This window comes from Pteropus medius, unplaced genomic scaffold (genome assembly GCF_902729225.1).
Source record: "Pteropus medius unplaced genomic scaffold, Ma_sr-lr_union100, whole genome shotgun sequence".
In the NCBI taxonomy this organism is placed as follows: Eukaryota; Metazoa; Chordata; class Mammalia; order Chiroptera; family Pteropodidae; genus Pteropus; species Pteropus medius.
The window spans coordinates 8,452,642-8,474,975 of record NW_024355205.1 but is presented as its reverse complement, the minus strand read 5'-3'; the positions used below and the strand labels follow the sequence as shown (position 1 = coordinate 8,474,975).

General features: G+C 35.1%; 1 protein-coding gene across 2 annotated transcripts in view; it reads right to left on the bottom strand.

Moving 5' to 3' along the window:
- Positions 1–22,134, bottom strand: part of WDR49 (WD repeat domain 49) — a 115,461-nt gene extending 93,327 nt beyond the window's left edge. For both annotated transcript variants that reach the window (XM_039857547.1, XM_039857546.1), the window contains exons 1-3: positions 21,942–22,134; positions 21,414–21,620; positions 842–1,282 (exon numbers count right to left, since the gene is read on the bottom strand). In XM_039857547.1, the coding sequence (XP_039713481.1) occupies positions 842–1,282; positions 21,414–21,554 (582 nt within the window). In that variant the 5' untranslated portion in view covers positions 21,555–21,620; positions 21,942–22,134. The remainder of the gene's footprint in view (positions 1–841; positions 1,283–21,413; positions 21,621–21,941) is intronic.
- Positions 22,135–22,334: the final 200 nt, after the last annotated feature.

Here is a 22,334-nt window from a genome sequence, read left to right as displayed (position 1 = left end):
ACATGGCTGGATATTTGATGATATTAAGGAATTATTGCTATTTATATTAAATGGGATAATGGCATTATAGTGATTATACTAAAAAAAAGACATATTTTGGAAATACCAAATATTTACAGATTAAATGGATATTTTAAATTTCAATAGAGGGGTGATGTGGACGAAACAAGATTGGCTGTGAATTGGAAAATGGTTGAGGGTAGATATAGGTTCTTAATACTATTATCTCTGCTTGTGTGTGTGCTTAAAATTTTCAAAGTGAAATTTACCACTGGTTAATATAAGATATTAAAAATATGCATTCTTTCAGCTGCATCCTTCCCCCACAAAACTGATTTTTCTTTCAGTATGTTATTTTGCTCATAGGTATAGTTATATAAGGCTATTTGATCTGAGTGGGATCTACACATCAGAATTAAGAAACCGATTAGCACAGTGGTCAAAATCATCAAAATCAAAGAAGTAGTTCTCTGTAATGGCACTCAGTTGTTCCTTGTACTATTATAGCCTCTCAAATCTGCATTTAGATTCATGATTCTGCTGTAAACTATACAATCGTAAAGGTCTTATTAGCTAGTAATGCAGCATGGCCACATTTGGAACAGAACCAAGACTCTGAGTCAGTATCAGCCATGTAGTTTAAAGGCACACAAGAGAACGGCTTAGTAAATCAAGTAGCTCCCTTGGCTCTACTTGCATTCCCTCCAGGTCAGGTGAGAGGCACAGAAGAATAATGCAGTGTTCTGTCACTGCTAGTGTTATAGCTGATATTGATCGAAAGCCCTGTCCCATCATTTTCCCCTTTTTACAAACAGTAAATTTATTTATCAAAACTTTGTACCTTGTTTACATTTTCCAGAGAAACCAGACTTGTCACCCACAGGTGTTTAAGCTTGATGGCATCTGAAGTGATGGGAAGTGTTTCTTGCAGTTTTAAATTCTCTCCCCAGATTCCTAATAAACCTTCCTTACTGATGGTCAGATAACGACTCGAACTTTTTAAGAAAATTACTTTTTGAATGGTGTCCTTGTGTTTCACTGGGAGGAATTCAAGTTCTTTCCACTGGGGAACGACGGTCGCCTTTGCTCGTTCATCATTCTCATAAAGTGCTAACAGCATAAATGAAGTCAGCTTGTCCCAATTAATGAATCCATCTTGGACCACATCCACTTTGTCAAAGAGCTTCCCATACTCTTCCTTTGTGCCCCAACCAACAATTTCTGTCATCCTTTGCATAAACTCTTCTCTGGACATGCAAATGGTTTGACTTGGCTCTAGGGGCTACAAACAGGAATAAAAACAAGACAACAGTGAAAGTATCATTAGTATCAGAACACCGTGCTATCTCCAAAGATGGATCTAATCAATAATTCTTCCACAGTGTAAAGAAAAACATCTTTTGCCTTATAACAGTACTATACGTAAATGAAATTGGGCTGGGGAACAAATAATTGATAAGGTTGTGAACTGACATTGTCAATAACAAATGTCCTTATAACTGGAATAGGAAAGCAAGAGAGTCAGAGATTTAATATGATGATAGAAGCCGAGGTCAGAGTGATGCAAGACTATTCGTCAAGGAATGCAGACAGCTTCAAGAAGTCAAAAAGGCTAGATTCTCCCCTAGAACCTCCAGAATGAAGACGATTCTGACACTGCCTTGATTTTAGCCCTATAAAACACATTTTGGAACTTTTAACTTCTGGAATTGTAAAGCAATAAAGTTGTATGTTTTAAACTACTAAGTTTGTGGTAATTTGCTATAACATCAATAGTAAGTTAATACAGTGGTATACAGAAAGTAAGTGAATCCCTGAAGAAAGCTTAACACAAGGAAAATTGCACCACAGTGAAACTTTAATCCAAGGGCAGGAAGTTCCCTCCTGTAAATATACACAAAGACCAGTGAAACCACATACAGTTGTGTTTTATTATTCATGGTAGGTACATTCTATAAAGTCTCTACAAACACTAAATTAGCAGACACTGAGCCATTGCTCCTAGGGGAAATAAAGGGTTAGGGTTCTTTGAGCCTCCGATCACAGTATTTTCATCAACTGATCAGTTCATCATTTTGTTTAATGTTGAAAGACATCTTACTTAATATATATTGTTAATTCATTAGCATTGAATCCATGGCCAGTAGCACTGTAACTCATAATTGAATAGACTTTATCTAACACATGTATTTTCTCCAGAAGACACATCACAGCTTCCTTGCACTTAGAAACACTAGGCAGAACTTTACCGCTTCTTTTGGGGCCTTTTTAAAGAGTAAAATCATTAACAAAAAGCACAAAATGCAAAAAGCTTGCCATTGGGGAAACCACAAATAAGATACTTGTTTATAATAAGAGAGCACGAATAAGAAGGCAGCGTGTCACCCTGTTTGACCTCAGCCTGAAATATGCACATTGGAAGACTGAAATTTTTTGCCACCTTATATGTATATGTCCGTGAATGACCATAAAAGATCCTTAAGTATTGATCTGGGGGGTATGAATAAATTTTAGCAAGTGGGCAAATTTATAAAAACAGAATTCATGAATAATGATAATCATCTGTAGTTCAAATAAGTACATATCTTAATTTTTTAAATTTTAATTTTTTAATTAGAATTGACATTCAATATTATTTTACATTAGTTTCAGGTGTATGGCATAGTGGTTAGACATTTATATAAATAATTTACGAAGTGATCCCCCCCCCGATTACTCTAATGCCCACTTGCTACTATATATAGTTATTACAATATTGATAGACTGTTTAGTTTGTTGAGATTCACAATGAGAGAATCTACTTTTCCTACTACCATAGAGCTAAAGAGTCATGATTGATAGAGCTGAGAGGCAGCATATTGTAGAGCAGGTAAAAGAATTGCAGTTTTAATTCTGATTTCACCAGTAATTGTGGGAACTATTGAAAAGTTACTTCACTGCTGAGCCTTAATTTCCCCATCTGTGAAATAAACATGGAAATCAGCTGCAAGAAAATTGTTGTGAAAATTAACTGACATATCAATAGATGCAGAGAAAGTATTTGACAAAATTCAATACCTATTCATGATAAAATTCTCAGTAAACTAAGACTAGAAGGAAATTTTCTGAACTTGATAAAGAATATCTGCAAAAAACATACAGCTATTATGATGCTTAATGGTGAGAAATTTGAAGCTTTCCTACTAAGATCAGGTACAAGACAAGGATGTCCCTTCTCACCATTGCTTTTCAATATCATATTGGAAGCCCTACCTAATGCAGTAAGGTTTTAAAAAAAGAAAAGAAGTATAAAGATTGGGAAGGAAGAAATAAAACTGTGTTTGTTCATAGATTATATGATCATCTGTGCAGAAAATCTGAAAGAACTGATTAAAAACAACTCCTGGAACTAATAAGTGATTACAGCAAAATTGCAGGCTACAAGGCTAATATACAAATGTCAATTGCTTTCCTATATACCAACAATGAACAAGTGGAATTTGAAATTAAAAACACAATAACTCTTTACTTTAGCATCCAAAAAAATGAAATACGTATAAATCTAACAAAATATGTATAAGATCTATATGAGAAAAACTACAAAACTTCAATTAAGGAAATCAAGAACTAAACAAATTCCATGTTCATGAACAAAAAGACTCAATGTTGTCAATATCTCAGTTTTCCCTAAAATAATCCAAAGATTCTATGAAATTCCAATGAAAATCCCAACAAGTTCTTTTGTGGTTATCAAAAAACTGATTCTAAAGTTTATACAAAGAGGCAAAAGACCTAAATGAGCTTACATAATATTGACAAACAGGGACAAAGTTGGAAGACTGACTCTACCCAACTTCGAGACTTACTATAAAGTATAGTAACCATGACAGAATGGTTTTGGCATAAGAAAAGACAAATAGATCAATGGAACAGAATAGAGAGCTCAGAACCAGATCCACATAAATATAGTCAATTGATCTTTGACAAAGGAGGCAGTACAATGGGGAAAAGATAATATTTTCAACAAATGCTGCTGGAATAACTGAACATCAACATGGTAAAAAAATAAAATAAAATAAATCTAGATCCAGACCTTATATCCTTTGCAAAACTGAACTCAAAATGTATCACAGACGTAAATGTAAAACACAAAACTATAAAATTCCTGGATGATAACATAGAAGCAAACCTAGATGATCTTGAGATTGGTGATAATTTTTGAGATACAATATGCCAAAAAGCACGAACCATAAAAGAAAGAATTCATAATAGGAACTTCATTAAAATTAAAAACTTTTGCTCTATAAAATATAATTTTAAGAGAATGAGAAGACAAGAACAGATTAAGAGAAAATATTTTCAAAAGAAGGATCTAACAAAGAACTCACCTAAAATGTACAAAGAATTTTTAAAATTCAACAAGAAAACAAATAATACAAATAAAAATGGGTGAAAGACCTTAATACAGCTTCTCAGCAAAGAAGATATAGGGATGACAAATAAGTGTATGAAAAGATGCTCCAAATCATATGTCATCAAAAAAATGAAAATTAAAATGACAAGATATCACAACACACTTACTAGAATGGCCAAAATCTGGAATACTGACAATGCCAAATGCTGGCAAGGATGCAGAGCAGCAGGAACTTTCAGCTGTGTTGGTGGGAGAGCAAAATGGCACTGTCACTTTGGAAGACAGTTTGGCAGTGTCTTACAAAACTAAACATACTCTTAACATACATAGATCCAACAGTCACACTCCTTGGTATTTACACAAAGAAGCTGAAAACTTCTGTGTACCAAATGCCTGCACATGGATGTTTATAGCAGCTTTATTCAAAATTGCCAATACTTGGGAGTAACCAAGATGCCCTTCAGTGGATGAATGGATAAATAAACTGTGGTACATCCAGAGAAAAGAATATTATTCAGTGTTAAAAAGAAATAAGGTATCAATTCTTGAAAAGATATGGAGGAAACTTAAAGGCATATTACTAAGTGAAAGAAGCCCATCTGAAAAGGTTACATATTCTATGATTCCAACTATGTGACATTCTGGAAAAGGCAAAACTGGAGACAATAAAAAGATCCATGGTTGCCAAGGGATTAGAGGAGTGGGGGAGAGAGAAATAAGCAAAGCACAAAGGCTTTTCAGAGTAGTGAAACTACTCTGTATGATATCATAATGATAGATACATATCATTATGCATTTGTTCAGATTCATGGAGTGTACAACACCAAGAGTGAACCCTAATGAAAACTATGGACTTTGGGTGATTATGATGTGTCTGTGCAGATTCATCAATTGTAACAAATGTACCACTCTGGTGGAAAATGTTGATAATGAGGGAGGCTGTGCATGTTTTGGTAGGGCATATAAGGGTAATTTCTATACTTTCCCCTTAATTTTGTTGTGAACCTAAAACTCCTCTAAAAACATAAAGTCTAAATTTAAAAAAGAGATTAACTGAGATAGTGTGTGTGCAAGGACTATGTAATCAAGTGTTTAATAGAAGTCAGTCTAGGCTTTTAATTATATTAACTTTCTGAGAAATAATTGGTATCTAGCCCTTTGAACTACTTAGAAGTCCATTATTCTTATCTTTGTTAAATTATTTTCAGTTTAAAAAGTTTAAATAGATTAAAATTTTTCAGTGGCCCAGATTTTAAGGGTAAAGAAATCTGACCCTAAAAACACTCCCTCTGAACCAAAACTACAAACTGTTTCTGAAAGCTAAGTCAATGGTGAACTTTTATTTTAAATTATTACATAATGACATCAATCAATCTCTTTTGTCTATGTTAGTATCTCATTAACAAAAAATATTTTAAAGCTGAATCTCAGAGTATTTTCTTCCTATGAGCTAATAATTTTTATTTCTAAGAACGAGAAACTGTTCTGACAAATACCAAAATGATCTTTTTTCTATTCTAGAATATGAAATTGAAACTGGACCATAAACAACAATAATCAAAAAAACAAATTTTCTTCCCCAAACTAAGTTAAACAATGAACTTAATAGTTTTCTGTATATTGATAATGCCAATAGGCAGTGGGGAAGATTTGATAAATACTCCCAATTTATAAAATTTCACAGAAAAGTAAAATTGTATAATACACCTGACAGTTCTGTTACTGATTGATCACTCATTAGTTTTTTTGTTGTTGTTTTAAGTTTGAAAATAAAACTATGTTTTTGCCATACTTTTGGTTAAAATTTAGGAATTTGTCTTTACTAAAATACTTTAACTTATTCAATAACCATTATGCCTTGATCAATCAGTATGTGGTTTATATGTATTAATTCTATTATATGTCATCTTATTAGTTAAATATTAAATTAGTTAAATGTACAATTAAAGTATGTGATCTTTTATACAAGCTTAAAAGCACAAATGTCTTAACTTTTACCACACAATTCTCATTTTGTCAGTGGCTACCACTTAAATTCTGGGACTAGAATTACTTCATTCATTTCATTATTTTTCATTCCATTATTTACACATTACAAAGTATAAATTGATCTTTTTATTATCTCCAGTTTTGTCTTTTCCAGAATGTCATGTAGTAGGGAGATTGTGTGGTTGTATAGTTGCCTCAGCTTCAGTTATTACACCTCTAAATAGGGTTTGCAATAACTAGTTCTTAGAGCTGTTGTCAGGATTAGTTGATAATTTAATGTATGTATACTACGTGGGCTAATTTAATGTGAGTATAGCACATTTATGTTGAATAAAGGTTAATTCCCTGCTAAAAGTTTTAAAGAATAAAAGGACTATAAATTGAGTCATCATGCCAGCAATGACTCTTTTGAGGATTTAGCTAAATTCATTTGTAAACGTAGGGGGTGTGTGTGTGGCTCTGGAGTTGTACATAATGACTAATTTATCAAACTGATCCTATCTATCAGGGTGGCTAGCTGCTATGCTAACTTGATGGTTCTAAAAGACTTCTTGGTGGGGCACAAGAATATGTGTAGGAGACGCTACAATAGGATTATGTGAAGCCCTATTTCTATGACCATTGCCATCATGAGAGCATGAAACAGAAACTGTACACACTGTTTCAGCTGTTCTTCCTCAGAGGCACAAATATAAAACTGTCTTAAGTGAGCCCAGTGAAAGCAAAGTTAACTGTTCCCAGAAACCAAGGCTATTTCATATGCATAAAACCTACGTTTTGTCATTGTGAGTAATTGTAGCTTCCATCTTGTCTGATCCACTTGCATCACTACTTTATGAATTTTATGTGAGCCAAAGATTTCTGTCTTAAACTTCTTGGTCAAAGGTAACTCCACAGAAGGAAAGATAAAATAATCCTTCGATATAAGAATGAGCTTGCATATACCATGATTTAGTTGTTACAAACTCTCAATCTGTATTAAATTCAGAAATGAGTGGAAAAATAATTTATCTTTAAGATAACTTTGGATATATATATGTACACAAACTATATATAGTATATATATTTGTATGTATATATAATGTGTACACATAAATATATGTTTATGTACACAGATACATAAGAGTAAGAAATTTAAATATACATATATATTTAAATTAGTACTAATTTGGTTAGCTACTGGGTTTTATGCCTGAGTGTGCTACAAAATATTTGTGTGACAACAGGCCAATCATAACTTCTCTCAGCGTTTATATGAGGGTCCAACAAGATAATCTGTATATAAGGCCACCCTTACATTAATTTTATTCAAACATTAATTACTGTTGAAGATAAATCCACATTAAGCTAAATTTAAAAGCATATTTTTACAATGGTTAGGGAAATATTAAGAATTTAGGAAATCTGACTTCATTATAAAACATAGAGCACAAAATAATTAATTCTCAGTCCCTTCAATTGAAAATGTAATGATTATGGCTTTATTAAAATTTTCTTCTCATCAATAATTTGTTCCCATTTGAATGTAGACCTACCAAATAAAAACTATCTAAGAGCGTTTTAAAGTATACCCTTTCGCTCTTATTAGGCAAGACTCTCTGTCTGATCTTTTTGAGGTAAAAATCAGTACCTCGGTGTCTCTTAGAACTCCTTTTCTGCAGAAAAGTGAAAACTGTATGATTCATTTGAAAACATATTCTCATTCAACCCTTCCTAAGATAATGTTTGTAAACTTATTTTGCTATGTTCTTTAACTATTGAGTAAAAAAATAATCAGTTATTTCTTCCAATTTTTCTTGCAAGAAAGCTAATATACTCAGAATGTCTGGCTGATTATCTCAATAGGCACAACTTTAGACCTTCAGAAAATCTTCCTGATTTCCTGAATCCCTTTTACAGAATATTCTAAAAATCATTTTCTTTTGCCTACAAAGGCTTTCCTGAGGCTACAGTCAGTTCTAGCAAGCTGCCTATTTATTAAAACACACACACACACACACATGAACTCTGTAAAATTCCCTTCAGCTTCTGAGTTTTATAAGATTTGGATTTTACTGTAATTTACAGGAAAACTGAATACTAAAAATCTAAGTGCAAACTTCCAAAAAATATCCCCTTGGTAAGAAACTTGACAGCCTTTTTTTTAATTAAGAGATCATGCACTTTCAATTAGCAATGTGTGAGTGTGCCAATACATTTTAAAGATTACTTATTTTTGCACAAAATAATCTTTTACTATAGAAAATACAAGATATAAATAAGCCAAAAATTAAAATCCTCCATTAGCCTTTCGGATTATTTTTCTATGCAGAAATAAAAATATCTCTGTATTATTTACCAAATGGGGTCATCATTATATATATCTATATCTTTGATTGCTGCTTTTCCATTTTAGATCATGTCATGGGGTCATCTTATATATATCTATATCTATATCTATATCTTTGATTGCTGCTTTTCCATTTTAGATCATGTCATGAAGCTATGCTTTATATAACATATATTGGTCTTTATCATAATTTTTAATGGCTGCACAATACAGAGAAGAAATACAATTTATAACCCCTTATTGTTAAGATTTCAATTGTTCCCAATGCTTTGCTATTTTACATTAAAAAAAAAAAAAACCCAGCAGCAAACATCCCAACACATACATCTTTGCTCAGCTGTCCAATTATTTCCTGAGGGAAATTCCCTATAAGTAGAATTGCTGAGTCAAAGAATTTGCACATTCTTAAAGTTTTTAATATATCTTGCCAAATCATCCTATGATGATGGTCGAACAAATTTACATTTCCATCAACAAAGTGTGAGATTGCCTGTACCTGTGATATTCTCATTCATAAGACTCACCAATTGATTGCTAAAAAATCATTCTAGTAAGCCTAAACATTTACATTCTTTCTGGTAAAAGAGCAATGCATTCCCAAAGCAGACACTTAACTCTTTCAAAATCTACCAACTATCAGAAATGTTGTTTATGTTTGCTTTTTCCTTAACTTTTTTCCTATAGTAATATTTTATAATGAAATAAGGAAAGAAAAAACTTCTTCTTTTCTCCTATTCTGTAAATAAGGACTTGCTCAAGACAAGAATATAAGTCCCAGTTTAAAACTATGGAGCGAGCACAATTCAATTTGTTCAGAAATCTAGGTATTTTCTCTGTCAGTGTGTTTGCATGTCACTCACCCAAAGATCACTGCCCTTATTTGTTAGTTTGTATTTCCTTCCAAATCCTGAAAATTAATGTCAAATTGTGAGTTGTAAGCCACTTAGAGTAATATTTCCATCCATCCATCCATCTATCCACCCATCCATCCATTAATCTATTCATTAATAAATATATATTGAGCATGTACACCACACAAGGTAAAAATGGAGTAGTTTTATTTCATTCATTCACCAAATATTAATTAAATGACTGCTCCATGCCAAAAACTCTTCTAAGTGCTCAGCATCAGCTTTGAACAAGGACAAGGTGTATGTTCTTCAAGTACTTATACTTCAATGAGAAGCCTAGGTGTGTTTGTCACTATGAATGACAGACACATAGTCCTCTAAGTACCAAAAGTAACAAGATCACAAAAATCATACTAATTATTGTTTTTTCTTCTAATTTCAAACTTAATTTAACCTTTAAAGCATATCAAAAACTCCATAAACAGAAATCTTATATGGACCTAAAACCTTAACTTAGGTTGAAAACTTTGTCTGTCTGTCTTTCTCTTTCTTTCTTTCTTTCTTTCTTTCTTTCTTTCTTTCTTTCTTTCTTTCTTTCTCTTTCTTTACTTGTGCTTTTACTTCAGATCATTAGAATTCTGCAATGCTTCTTTTTCTCTACATGAAAAATAGTTTCTAATAGGATCTCAGAATCTTGTTTTCCCCAGAACTTGCTAGTTTTATTAAGCACTTCACCAAAAATATTTCTTCTGCCAAATATTTGGCATGATTTGGGGGTAATGTTTCGTGACAGCTGAATTAGTATGCACTATCGAAATGCATCCTTTCTCCCCATCTCTATAATTAAATTTAAAATTAACATGCTGTTTTCTCATGCTTCATTCTATTGCACTTGCCTCAATTTCCCTTGGTTACAAAGTGTATTGGTTATGAATATGTATTAGAATTTGCTGTCAAACCCTGTGAACATCTCCTGGAGCAGAAGATTAAATGTTATTTCAAAACAGATGCATCAGTTAATATCATCCCCTGCAATTTTCACCTACCCAATGAACATTCATGAGAGATTGAACAACAGAACAGGAGAGACTGGTCTATCAGCCGAGGTTCATGTTGCTTCTTTTTCTTGCTTCAATGGATTTTAGTTGGTTTTAATTTTTCATTTACACTATGATATCAATGATTCGAAAGCTCAACAATCTGAAGGGAGTTAAAATTCTGTGACTAACAAAGCACAAGCCTTGAAATATCTGTACTGAATTTAAGGTTTAGAACTAAAGTTTCCTGTAGTGAAGTTTTAACAGTGAGACTTCCTAACAACTGGTGAGTTAGAATTGAATTGCAGTTGCAAGGGAAAAAAAATCGATAAATCTATCTTTAACTTTTAAACAAGATGATCATAATCCCTGAGATGTGTAATTGTCCATATCAGTTTTCTCTGTCAGTGGAAGTTTTCAGTTCTCTGCTTTAGACCTAAATGATGTTTATCGCCATCATGTTTTGCGTAAGCTAGAAACTTGAGCATACGAGCCTTGCCAGAGGAACGGTGTAGCCAAGAAACAACTGTTTCATCGATCTTCATTTGGAAATATCATTACAGAAGAACAAACATATTCTCTTTTTAAGAACAATTTTAATTATTTTAAAAATAATTTTAAAACAATTGCTTTTCAGATTTTTTAAAGACATTTTTCAAAACAATTTCTGTCTCTTTGTTGGAAACCATAGGTTGAGTCAAAGAATTGGATGCATCCATGAATTTCATGCATATTAGGAATGGAATGATGTTTAAAGAATCTGCATCAAACCCTTCATGTTAAAAAAAAGAAACTGAGGCCCAGTTACTTAAAAAAGACTTCTCTAAGGTCACATAGCTCATGGTTGGCAGAAATAGGCTGGCAACCAAGGATTTCCAGTCCCTAACTACTTTTTATCACACCACAAATATGTTGACTTCAACACCTGATTATCTCTAGGAGAGCACGTCAATCAACAAACCAGAAAAATATGAGGTTGGAATGCATATGCCCGAATGATCTCATGCAGTTTTGATAAAAGCTATTTATTTAGAAGCCTAAAACTTTATGATGATACACTTAAAATTTACATATGAACTTTGAATCAATAAAGTAAGCATGAAATGACTAAATAGTCAGAAAGATTTCAAACCAGGTTCTAGATGGAAATTTTTTCAACCAAATTATCAGCTCCTACCTGCTCTTGCATCCTTCTCAAAGCAACAATCTAACACTTCAACCAATCTCTGGCCATTATTCTTATTCCTTTGATCTCTTGTCCTTTCATCCCAGGTATCGAGCAAAACACTAGCTCTGGAAAAGCACATTCTCAATGCCTACATCCAGGCTGTAGACCACTGATGGACAAAGACCACACGAATGGACAGAATGGTGCCACTGTAATAAAATACATGTTATCTGATCTTAAATATTTTCTCTATACTACTAGAAACCCTTCCAAGTTTTCTTGCTGAATTCTTAGTCTTATTCTCCACTTTCTTCTAACTCCTACTATAAGAGAAGTTTAACTCCTAATTCAGAAGAGGAGAATGAGAAGAGGAGGAGAGGAGGAGACGTCAATCAGATGGGAACTACCTTGATTTTCTGCACCCCACATACAGATTGACCAGCATTTTTTCCTTCCTGTGACAAGAGAACGGCTGCTGTCTTCTGGATATGTCCTTCTTTCACCACCTCAGAGGATCTCTTCTCTCATCATCTTCTTGCTCTCTATTGACTCCTTTTCATCAGCATTTAAACATAATCACATCACCTGAATCAGTAAAAATCTTCCCTTGACATTACCATCTGCATTAGCTACTGCCCATCCTTCTCCTCCTGTCAGACAGCTATCTTGAAGAATTGGTTTCACATTCTCTCAACTTTCTCCCCTCCAATTTACTCAACTCATTGCAATCCAGCTTCTTTCTCTTTCTCTCCACTGAAGCAGCAATTCCCAAGAAGACAAAAAACCTGTAGCAACGTCTTTCAGTAGATTTGTGCCAGTTCTGATAAGGTAAAAACGTACCAAGTTAATATTTCATGCCAAAATACCTTTAAGAACATATTTTCAGATTCCATTTAGTTAGAAAGTGAAACCTAAGGTACATATAAGACATCAACCAAGAAAGAAAAAGGTTCAAGCTGCTCTAAATAAGAGGAGGAAAAAAATGATATTTGTTTTTATTGATTTGGTTTTGTTTAATTAGACAGGAAGAGAGAAGACTGGCAGAATGGGAGATAGACAGAGTGAGAAACAGAAAGATGGTACAGGATGACGTAGCAATAAAGGGTTATTCAGAAAGTCCCACAGGCAATATATCTTTTATATATATTAATTTTTTAAATCATTTTAGCAATATATGTATCTTTCTTATTATTTTTAATAACTGAGTAGTAGGAGTATACCACTATTTATTCTTTCAGTTATTGATGAATTGGGCTGTTTTAAACATCTATTGACAATATTACAATGAATACTCTTATATATGTGTTTTTCTGCACATGTCATAATTTTAAACAGCTTGTAGAACTGAAATTGCTTGTTCAAAAAGTATACGTTGATCCATTTTACATTTGATATATTCTGGATAATTGCCTACCAAAGAAGCTTTGACAATTTACAGTCTTAGTACCAGTGCCCATTTCCTTGATTCTTTGTCAACAGTAAATATTATTGATCTTTTTAATCCTTGCCAAAATAAATGAAAAAGGATATCTTCTTTTTCAACTAGTTTCAAATCAAATTCCTAATGAGCCTGAATATCTTTTTCCATGATTAGCAGCTATTTGTGTGGCACTTCTCCTTGAAGGCATAAAAAATAATAATACATGTAAATATATTATACGAAAGCTATATGTGGTATGTATAAGTGCATATATGGATAGAAATTAATAAAAAATACATTGGAAAATGTAACATTAAGAATAGTTACCCAGAACACTGAAGTGGTTGAGGGTGGGCCGTGGTAGTAAGGGAATTTCATGTGTAACTTGAATTTTCTGCAATGAGCATAATGCATTCCAACATTTTTTTAAATAATAAAGTGACTATTGAATAAATAGGAATCGTAAAAATGAATGAAATTATATATGACTGGTCATACTCTCTTTTTTTGTTTGTTTGCTTCTCCTCCATCTACTTCCAAGAAATAATCCTGCTTCTTTATTATATAAGCTCCAGCAGTTTCTCTCCCCGCAATGAAGGATTTCCCTAAGATCCACTGTTAGACACTCTGTTCTCTCCTCCAGCACCCGTGGTCTCCACCCTCCAGGATCCACAGGTCTCACACTAACTTCCCTCTGCCTGCCTGACCTACAACTTGGCTTTAAAGAGATAACAGCATTGTATTTATTTAGACCATCTACAATTAGAGCAACAAAAAGCACATACAGGAAGCTCTGAGAAGAGAAAAGAGGAACATGTTAGTTGCTAATCCACCCCAGGTGGTGAGAGAAGACTTTCCTGAGAGAGTGGTGTGAGGCACCAGTATTTGACAGGCTCTAAAACAGAAATACTGTTAAAGCAATTCAAGTAACTCAAATAGGACCAGCAAGACTGAAACAATTTGGGTAATGATCTAGTGTCAGATAATTTTGTTACTGACTTGTTGGAACCATAAACCCAAACTAAACACCTATGGAGCAGGGGGAGAGGGTTGGAGAATGGATGCTCCCCTTCTTTACAGTCCTTAGGAAGAAATGTGGGAAAATGGATATGAGACTAGTGTGAGGAAAATATTTTCTGGTATCTCTGAGGCCAAGAATCAGTTCGGCATTCAGGATCTAAGGCATGAGAGGTCTGGTATATTTCCAGGGGGACTGAGGGGCTGAGAGTAGCCCCCTGGCCATATAAATGTGGCCAGAAGTGAGGAAGTGGAACAAGTTGGTAGGGTACCATGAGAAGGATCCAAAGTAGCGCTGTCCAATAAGACTTTCTGCTATAATGAAAATGTCCTATAATCGGCACCGTCCAACATAGCAGATACTAACTACATGTGGTTACTCAGTACTTTTATTATGGCTCGTGATAGTGAGGAACTGAAATTTTTATTAAATTCTTTTTCGTTTCATTTGAAATAGCTAGATGTGGCTCGTAGCCACCATACTGGACAATGCAGGTCTGCAGCAAGACCAGTGTGACGACCTGACCTCAGATGTGTTGAGAGAATTGGGGAAGAATATATGCACACATGGGAGGCGAAGTAGGGGAAAACAGTGTCTCTGGTGGTCCTCAGCAGAGGATGCTTGTGCCCAGAGAATCAAGATTTAATGAGAGTCATAGTCACAAAATGGTGATAAGACATGGTAAAGGAAGAAAAGACCCTGAGAGACTTGTGCCTGAGTAAGTGTGGGACTGAGCCTTGGGGCAAAGTCAGAATTCACCAAGGGGCAATTCAGAGGCTTTCTGTTTTTAGCCACAGAGTTGACGGGGTTTTGTGTCATCATTGTGCTACACTGGTAATATGTGACAAATGTAAAATCAAAATGGCACCAATTACAATTCTTTAGGTGCCTTTTTTCTTCTTTATTTTTAATTCTCAGAAAATTTGAAAACACTAGGCTTTAGTTCACGGGTCTGGCTAAATTGATGTACTACAAAGGAATAGCAACAGGCATCTTTATTTTACCTTCTCTTTCCTTTATAACAAGTTTTCTCGTTGCCTTCTCTGCTCCAGTCCTGGCAGAAGCTCAAGGTTAAAACATTTTTCACCAAAAGCACTTTTCATCACCCTCTCTGATCCAGATTAATTTTTATAAGCACCTCTTCCAAAAGCACAGAGAAAAATTGAAAAAGACATGAAACTGTTAGAACTTGTCACAGAATTCAACACAAAGGCAGCAGCGTTTAGGAAGAATAATTTTTCATGTGTGTTGACATACAGCTTCACTTGTGTCTGGTGATGACATAGTTTGCTAACTTCATCCGTGAATTCCAGCAAATCAGACAAAACTGCCGAAGAGTCAGTCCTCTGGCATTTCCAGTTGTGCCAGCAGCAGTGGTATCGGATTTGTCTTCACTTGATTACCTTAATACTGAGGGGGGGTACCTGCAGAGCCTGATTTTCTGCTGCCATCAAAAATAGGGTTTTTGATTCCACTAAGGGAGTTGGGGCCAGAAATGCTCTGACCTGCTGCCTTTGTTCAGCAGGTGATGAATTGACTGAGGTTGTTGCATGCACTCTGTACTATATAATAGAGTTAGAAATTAAGTTTTACTTGTTTACTTCTCACAAGTCACCACTGAGATGCTTTTAAAAAGAAAAAAAGAAAAAAGAAAGGGCTTATTCTTATCTTTTCCTTTTATTCTTCCATTTTTTTTTTCTCCGCATTGATTTTATTGTAGGAGTTGCTGATTATTTGATGAGGATGCATTTATTCCAAGTTACCAGGACACAGTGCCTGTGTGCTATTAACTTAGCATGCAAATTCTTTTCCTATTGGAATCCTGTTCCTTAGAGCAACATCCCAAAGGGAGGTTGCCTTGTGGATAGAGCGAGCCATGCCACACAATGGGCTGGAAAGTTGAAAATTTACCCTTAGCCGTGGCTCTGTCTGCCCCATGGGGTAATTCAATTAAATATTTTTGAGCTTCATTCTCTTTAAGTGTAAACAGAAAATTAAAATGTCTCCTCTAACTACATTCCAGGTTGGTGAGAAGATCAAATAACATAATACCTATGGAAGTACTTTATAAAATCTTAATGTACTTAAAGATGGTAAATTTTGCTCATCATATTTACCGCCACTGATTTCCAGATAGAATTTTAATTCAGTTACAACAGAAGGTTCATAGGCGGTTGGACCATTAAAGCAAAGATAAAAGAACAAGAGCCATAATGAAAACAGCAGATAATTGTTCCAGAAAAATCTATGCTAAGAACAGTTGTATTAACTGAATACTAAATTTAGCTTTCAACTTCCTGGAAGATGAAGCAAAACAGAGAACACTATTAGGGACATGACTCTCTTTAATCTACAAAATGAAACATGTTGGTTTATTAGGAAAGGAAATTTTTTTACCATTAAACTCTAAGAACCGTGGGTGAAATTGTTTTCTGGGCACACATGTGACTACAGTTTTCAGTTGCCCTTGCAGTTGTAATGTTAGCCTGGCCCACAAAACCTTCTCTATGTGCTCCTTCATGCTCTTCTCCCCATACTAGCTTGATGCATGATGGCAAGCGTGGAAAGTAGACAACAGAAGGCGTCTGGGTATCCAAATCCCTACTTGGAGCTGCCTCCCAGTTAGAAATACCTGCTTTCTCCTTTGTATGAGTAAGAAAGAAACCTCTATGATGTTTGAGCTATTTTACACAATTTGTGCACTCCATAAAAATTAAAGTTTTCTAATTTGGAAGTTTACTGGATAACATAATATGCAGTTTTTAACTATCAGTTTTATCTAAAAATTTATGTACTGTCTCACATTTTGTTAGAGATAAGCAAAATCTAACAGTTCTGAGGAAAAGAAATGAAACGATGATGCATTATTTCATTTATGTGTTTGGGATGGTGATTCCTGGGGTATAAAGCAAAGAAGCAAGAATCGAGAACAGTTCTAGAACATGAAACACGTCCGGAAAGTCCTGTTCTTTGGGGTAATTTGATAGTGAAGGTACAATGGACAATGAGAAGGCTAAGAGAAGACTGGGTCCTTAATGAATAGGAGGAATCCTGAGAGTTTAGAAAGAGGGACAAATAATGGAAAGATAGAAAAGGCTAAATCTTATTTTCTACATCCCTTTACAGCCTAGCCTGCCTGGCTGGGTATCAAAACCCTCAGCTTTGACTTGCTAGAGCAAAGAAGTCTAGGTCATAGGCCCTGCGGAAGAATCTGTATGCAGGCATCTTGGGAATTATACAAAGACAATCAAGCATGAGGAGATCATAAATTCTATGGAGATTTAATCATTTTATTATACCTCAAGCACAATTTTCAGACCTGTAGAATTGCCTCTTGAACTTCTCTGGTCTTCTGAGATGAAGTTAGCACAAGTGCATTGTGTTTAGATTCCATTCATTCCAAGACAAGTTTGTTCTGAGAACCCAGCCCTGAACCTCTCTGGGAACTTGCGCTAGAATTTTTACTATGCCTTTCTCACACTGAATTGTTTTGGCCCATTTTAAACATGTCACCTTTTACACATGGTTTGGGACAGGGGTCCCCAACCCCTGAGCCATGAACCAGTAGTGGTCCATGGCCTGTTAGGACCTGCACAGCAGGTGAGCCAGGAAAGTTTCAGCTGTATTTGCAGTCATTCCCCAGCACTAGCATCACCACCTCAGCTCCACCTCAGATCATCAGGCATTAGGTTCTCAGGGGAGCACCTGTCCCTAATGCCAAAAGTGTAGGGGACCACTGCTTAGGAGATTTCATTTCTATCTATTTAAATCTAAAGATTTAGCAGGGCTTGGGCAAATGGGAGCATGGAGTAGACATGGGGTAGACAGGATAGGGCCTGCCCCTGGCTCTGGACCCATAACCTGGGCCAGATGGATGTTCCAGAAGATGATACAGAGACAGTTGCTGACAGAGGCAGGTCAGGACCCAATCCAGTGAGTCCAGCCGTGTAGGCAAACTATAGTCCCAGGCAGCAGGGCATTCAGGATCAAAGAGCAGAATGTCTGGCATGCAGAGGTCAAAAGTGAATTCAAAAATAGGACTACTCAGACCCCTGCAGAGCCAGACTCTAGAAAGAAACTCAATGTATGTCGAGTATCTCTGGGGCTTTCCCCACATTCCATTTTTGTTGCACTATAATTTCTACCTCTCAGCGTTCCTATAAAAGCAGCAAACCACAGCCATCATTCCTCCCACAATAGCTGGCTTTTGAAGTATCTAAGAAAATGTAAAATACATTTTAGTCGATATTAAAATAATATGAATATCCAGAGATCATGTCACTTCTCTAAGCATTACAAGCACTACAGGAAAATTTGAGTAACACCATTTTACAATTCTATGAATAATACAAGTTTCACTCTCTTCAGGATGATACATGGCTTTTTGGACACCATCACTTGAAAAAAAATGAAATTCACCAGTTTTCTAGTATTTCTACCCAGGTAATGTTTTTGCTCTGAAGAAGAGGTTCAAGACATCAATTAAAATCTTTTGTATGTCAATAAAATATGATCAAGGAGATGGAAAGATGATGCTTTTATACTCTTCTATGTGAATTTGTCTTTGCAACTTTTATTGCTTCTACTTCTTACCACAACTAAAAGGAATGTAGAAGCATAGTTGTGTCATTAGAAGTTTAATTTCCTTAAGGAAATATATGAATCAGAATCAAGAGAACGTTAGAGGCCATGTGGTAAAACCTCTATTCACTGAATATGTAATACCTATGTTAATTGAGCACTTAACAAGTGTCAAGTACTCTTTTGAGTGCTCTCCAGATAATATCTCACTTAAACATCATAACAACTCTATTATTTCCATGTTAGAAATAAAGGAAACTGAGGCCCAAAGAGGTTAAGTGATTTGCCGAGTCACATTATAAGTTAATTTCAAAACTAGAATTCAAATCCAGGAAGTCTGACTCCTGTCTCTTAAACACTAAGTGATTCTCATTTGTACTATTATACAATAAACAGAAGCATTACATACTTTATCCCTAAACGTTATTCCTAAGATTTATATGGTAAGTAATATTTCATTTGGAAATATTTGTGAAACATTCGCTATACAATTTTAAAGACCAAACTTCCCATTTTTCAATTAAGCTCTGCCAATGCTATTAAAGAAAGTGGACTTCACCTAGTATCTGACAACTCTTTAGCCCAAATAAGAAATCTGCACATAAATAATAAATAAAATAAAAGATAAATGGAACTATGTCAGAATTTTGGCATTTCCAAGAACATGTCTTTAGTACTTGGACTACAAACCACTGCATGCAGAGTTCTGTGTTGCAGAATAGCTTCTGAGGGCAGTTTTTCCTTTTAGCCTAATCCACACCTGTAGCTTGTGGTCTTGATGTTTGTGGCAGATGGAACGGACTTCACTGAAATTGCCTGGTATATCATTCTTCCACAGGAGTCCATGCTGTGTTTAGAAAGTGCGTTGGCTCAAGGGCCTAACTTTTAGTCCTGGTTGCATATTTGCCATAGGATTGTTTTATTCCCTGTGTGTTGAGTCTGGTAAAAAAATGGATGGACTGCATTTTTTTCTTGAAAGCACACCTGCAATGCTTAATTCCTTTCTTAAAATTGTCATTAGATTCTCTATATTCATGCAAGCTATGAACTGCAGTCTCTTCTCCCCTTTGGTCCTGCGGTAATATGTGCTTTTCCATCTGGTAATATCAAAATAAGTGGTCTGGCTTTGAAACATTTAACATTTAAAAAAAAAAAAGAAGAAGAAGAAATCTTGAGATTGAATTGACCAGTTTCACATGGATTTACTCCAGATAATCAATAGTTTGAAAGGAATACCTGCCTCCAACCTTCTGTAGCAGTTTCACCCTCTAATCCATAGACTTTATAATGCTGACTCTTCTAATAGACCAGAGCATTCAAATTGCTTGTATTCTTAGCACCAGAACAAAACTGCCATATTTCTATTCACTCCAGAGTCAAAGATGACATAATATGCTGTTACCTTTCTTTGAATATCCTAACTAAATGTTTGCTATGTCTATCAAAACATGCCAAATTCATTTGGGGAACTGGATGTGAGCAGTACTGAAATCTTTCAGACAAATAAGGTTGGATGAATATGAAGATTAAAATGAGAAAAGTATAGGGCAGAGCATGTCTTTGCACTAAGTATAATAGATTCTATTATAAAGAACTGATTGAAACTACTAGACATTAATTTATCAACACAGATAGAATTTAACTTGTTATACAAAACATGGTTAGCAACTCTGTTTTTGGATAACTAAAGATTAAAATTTGTGCCAACTACAGGCTAATATAACGAATAGATTTCATCATAGTTCATTAATTTCAAAATGATATTCCAAAGTATTGTATGTCTGTTTCAAATTAACATGAATACTCCCAAGCACCACAGGAGGACCTTCTGAAGCCCTGAGATCATAGTTTAGCAAACATAATGAAGTAAAAAGGATGAAGGCTTATGCCAACCTAAACGCGACAGCACAGAAGAGTACTTCTTCCTAACCGCATGAGAAACCCAATGTCTTTTTGATGTATGCTCTTTACAGTGCACAGCTGTGGAATTCCAAATTAACTAACTAAGAAGAAAATTATTCGTCTATAGTTAAAATTCCCAAGGTTTATGTTATATGTAGAATTAAAATGAAACTTTAAATTATGTTTTCATTGGCAGTGCTCCAATATTTACAACAAGTGGGAGACTGGTCCTGCGCATGAGATCTTGAGACAATAAAGTGCTAAAATCTGCTTTGAAATGATGCTGTGTCAGATATGGTGAGGGAGGAGAACATTTGCAAACTGGAGGTGCGTAGGTGCATTTCCGGAGTTCTACTTCCATGTTGCGTGCAAGGACAGTTACTACAGGGTGTCACCCTAGAGATCTGACTTTCCCCACTCACAACAATAACTTCTGGTTTCTAAAAACGTTGATCTCTACAAATTATTTTGTTCAAGAATTAATTTTCCTTCCTGAATGGTAATGCTATTCAACACCAACAATTTCATGCTAAATAACATAATTTGGCTTGAAGAACAGAGCAATAAAGTTACTCTGGTGTTAAACCCAAGCCTGACCAATTCCTTCAATTCCCCGTTTTAACCATTTAATATCTAAGAAATTTTAAGGAGTTGGGGGACCTCTCTGTTTCATCTCAGTCTCCATGAGAAACTCAAAGTCTTCAGTAAATAAGATTAATGCTTACCTCGAAGGCCCTCTGTATTTTGACGAAGTCGCCCACACTGAGCTGGTTTTCAAGCAGGCATGAGCCGTGGTCTTCTTCTGTTCTGTCTGGCCCAGGTTGTGACCCCTTGTCCAACGCAAGTGAGTGGCTCGGAGAACTCATAATGGTTTCGCCTCTTTTCAACTGCCTTCAACAATATACTTTTTTTTCTTTTCCGTAAACAGGTGCCTTTGAAAAGAAACATAATTTAGAAACAGAATTACAAGATAAAAGTACATGTCAAGGTACACAATAAGAAGTCAAAATGTTTAAGGGAGAGGGAATGAAAGCCCTCGACCCCCACATTTCCTTAACTCCACAGTTTATTTTCAAAGATCACAGTTGAATCATTTTAAAACACCCCCTTCTTATACTCTGTTGAACCTGGCTTGATTAAAATGTATAAAGTTTCCCCCTTGTTTATAGCAACTGACACAGAGTGCAGCGTCTAATCCTCATTTTAAATGCATTAGAAAAGCAACTTCTCAAAAGCTCTTTGGTTAACCTTGCCTCTATTAACATGTGGTTTCAAAGTCCATTTTCTGGTCTGGAGACATTAGATGATACAGCAGCAAGGTTTCCATTCCAGTGAAGTACACCCCTCTGAAGGCCACCTTCCCAGCAATGGGAGTTGTTTGTTTCCTCTGTTCTTGCTGCTTTTGCATGTTTCCTGGCAACCAACATAAAGCCAATTACAACTTTCCTCTCCCCACCCCCACTCAGACCCACCCACTAATGACTGACCCAACAGTCTGAATATATAATATAAATGTTGAGATTTTTTCTTAAAGGACAACTCAGGACTCTCGTTTTTAAATTAAATTTTATTACTATATCATTTAAAGATAACTTTTATGAACATGTATATTTTTTGGAGCATTTATGTATAATGCAATGATATGA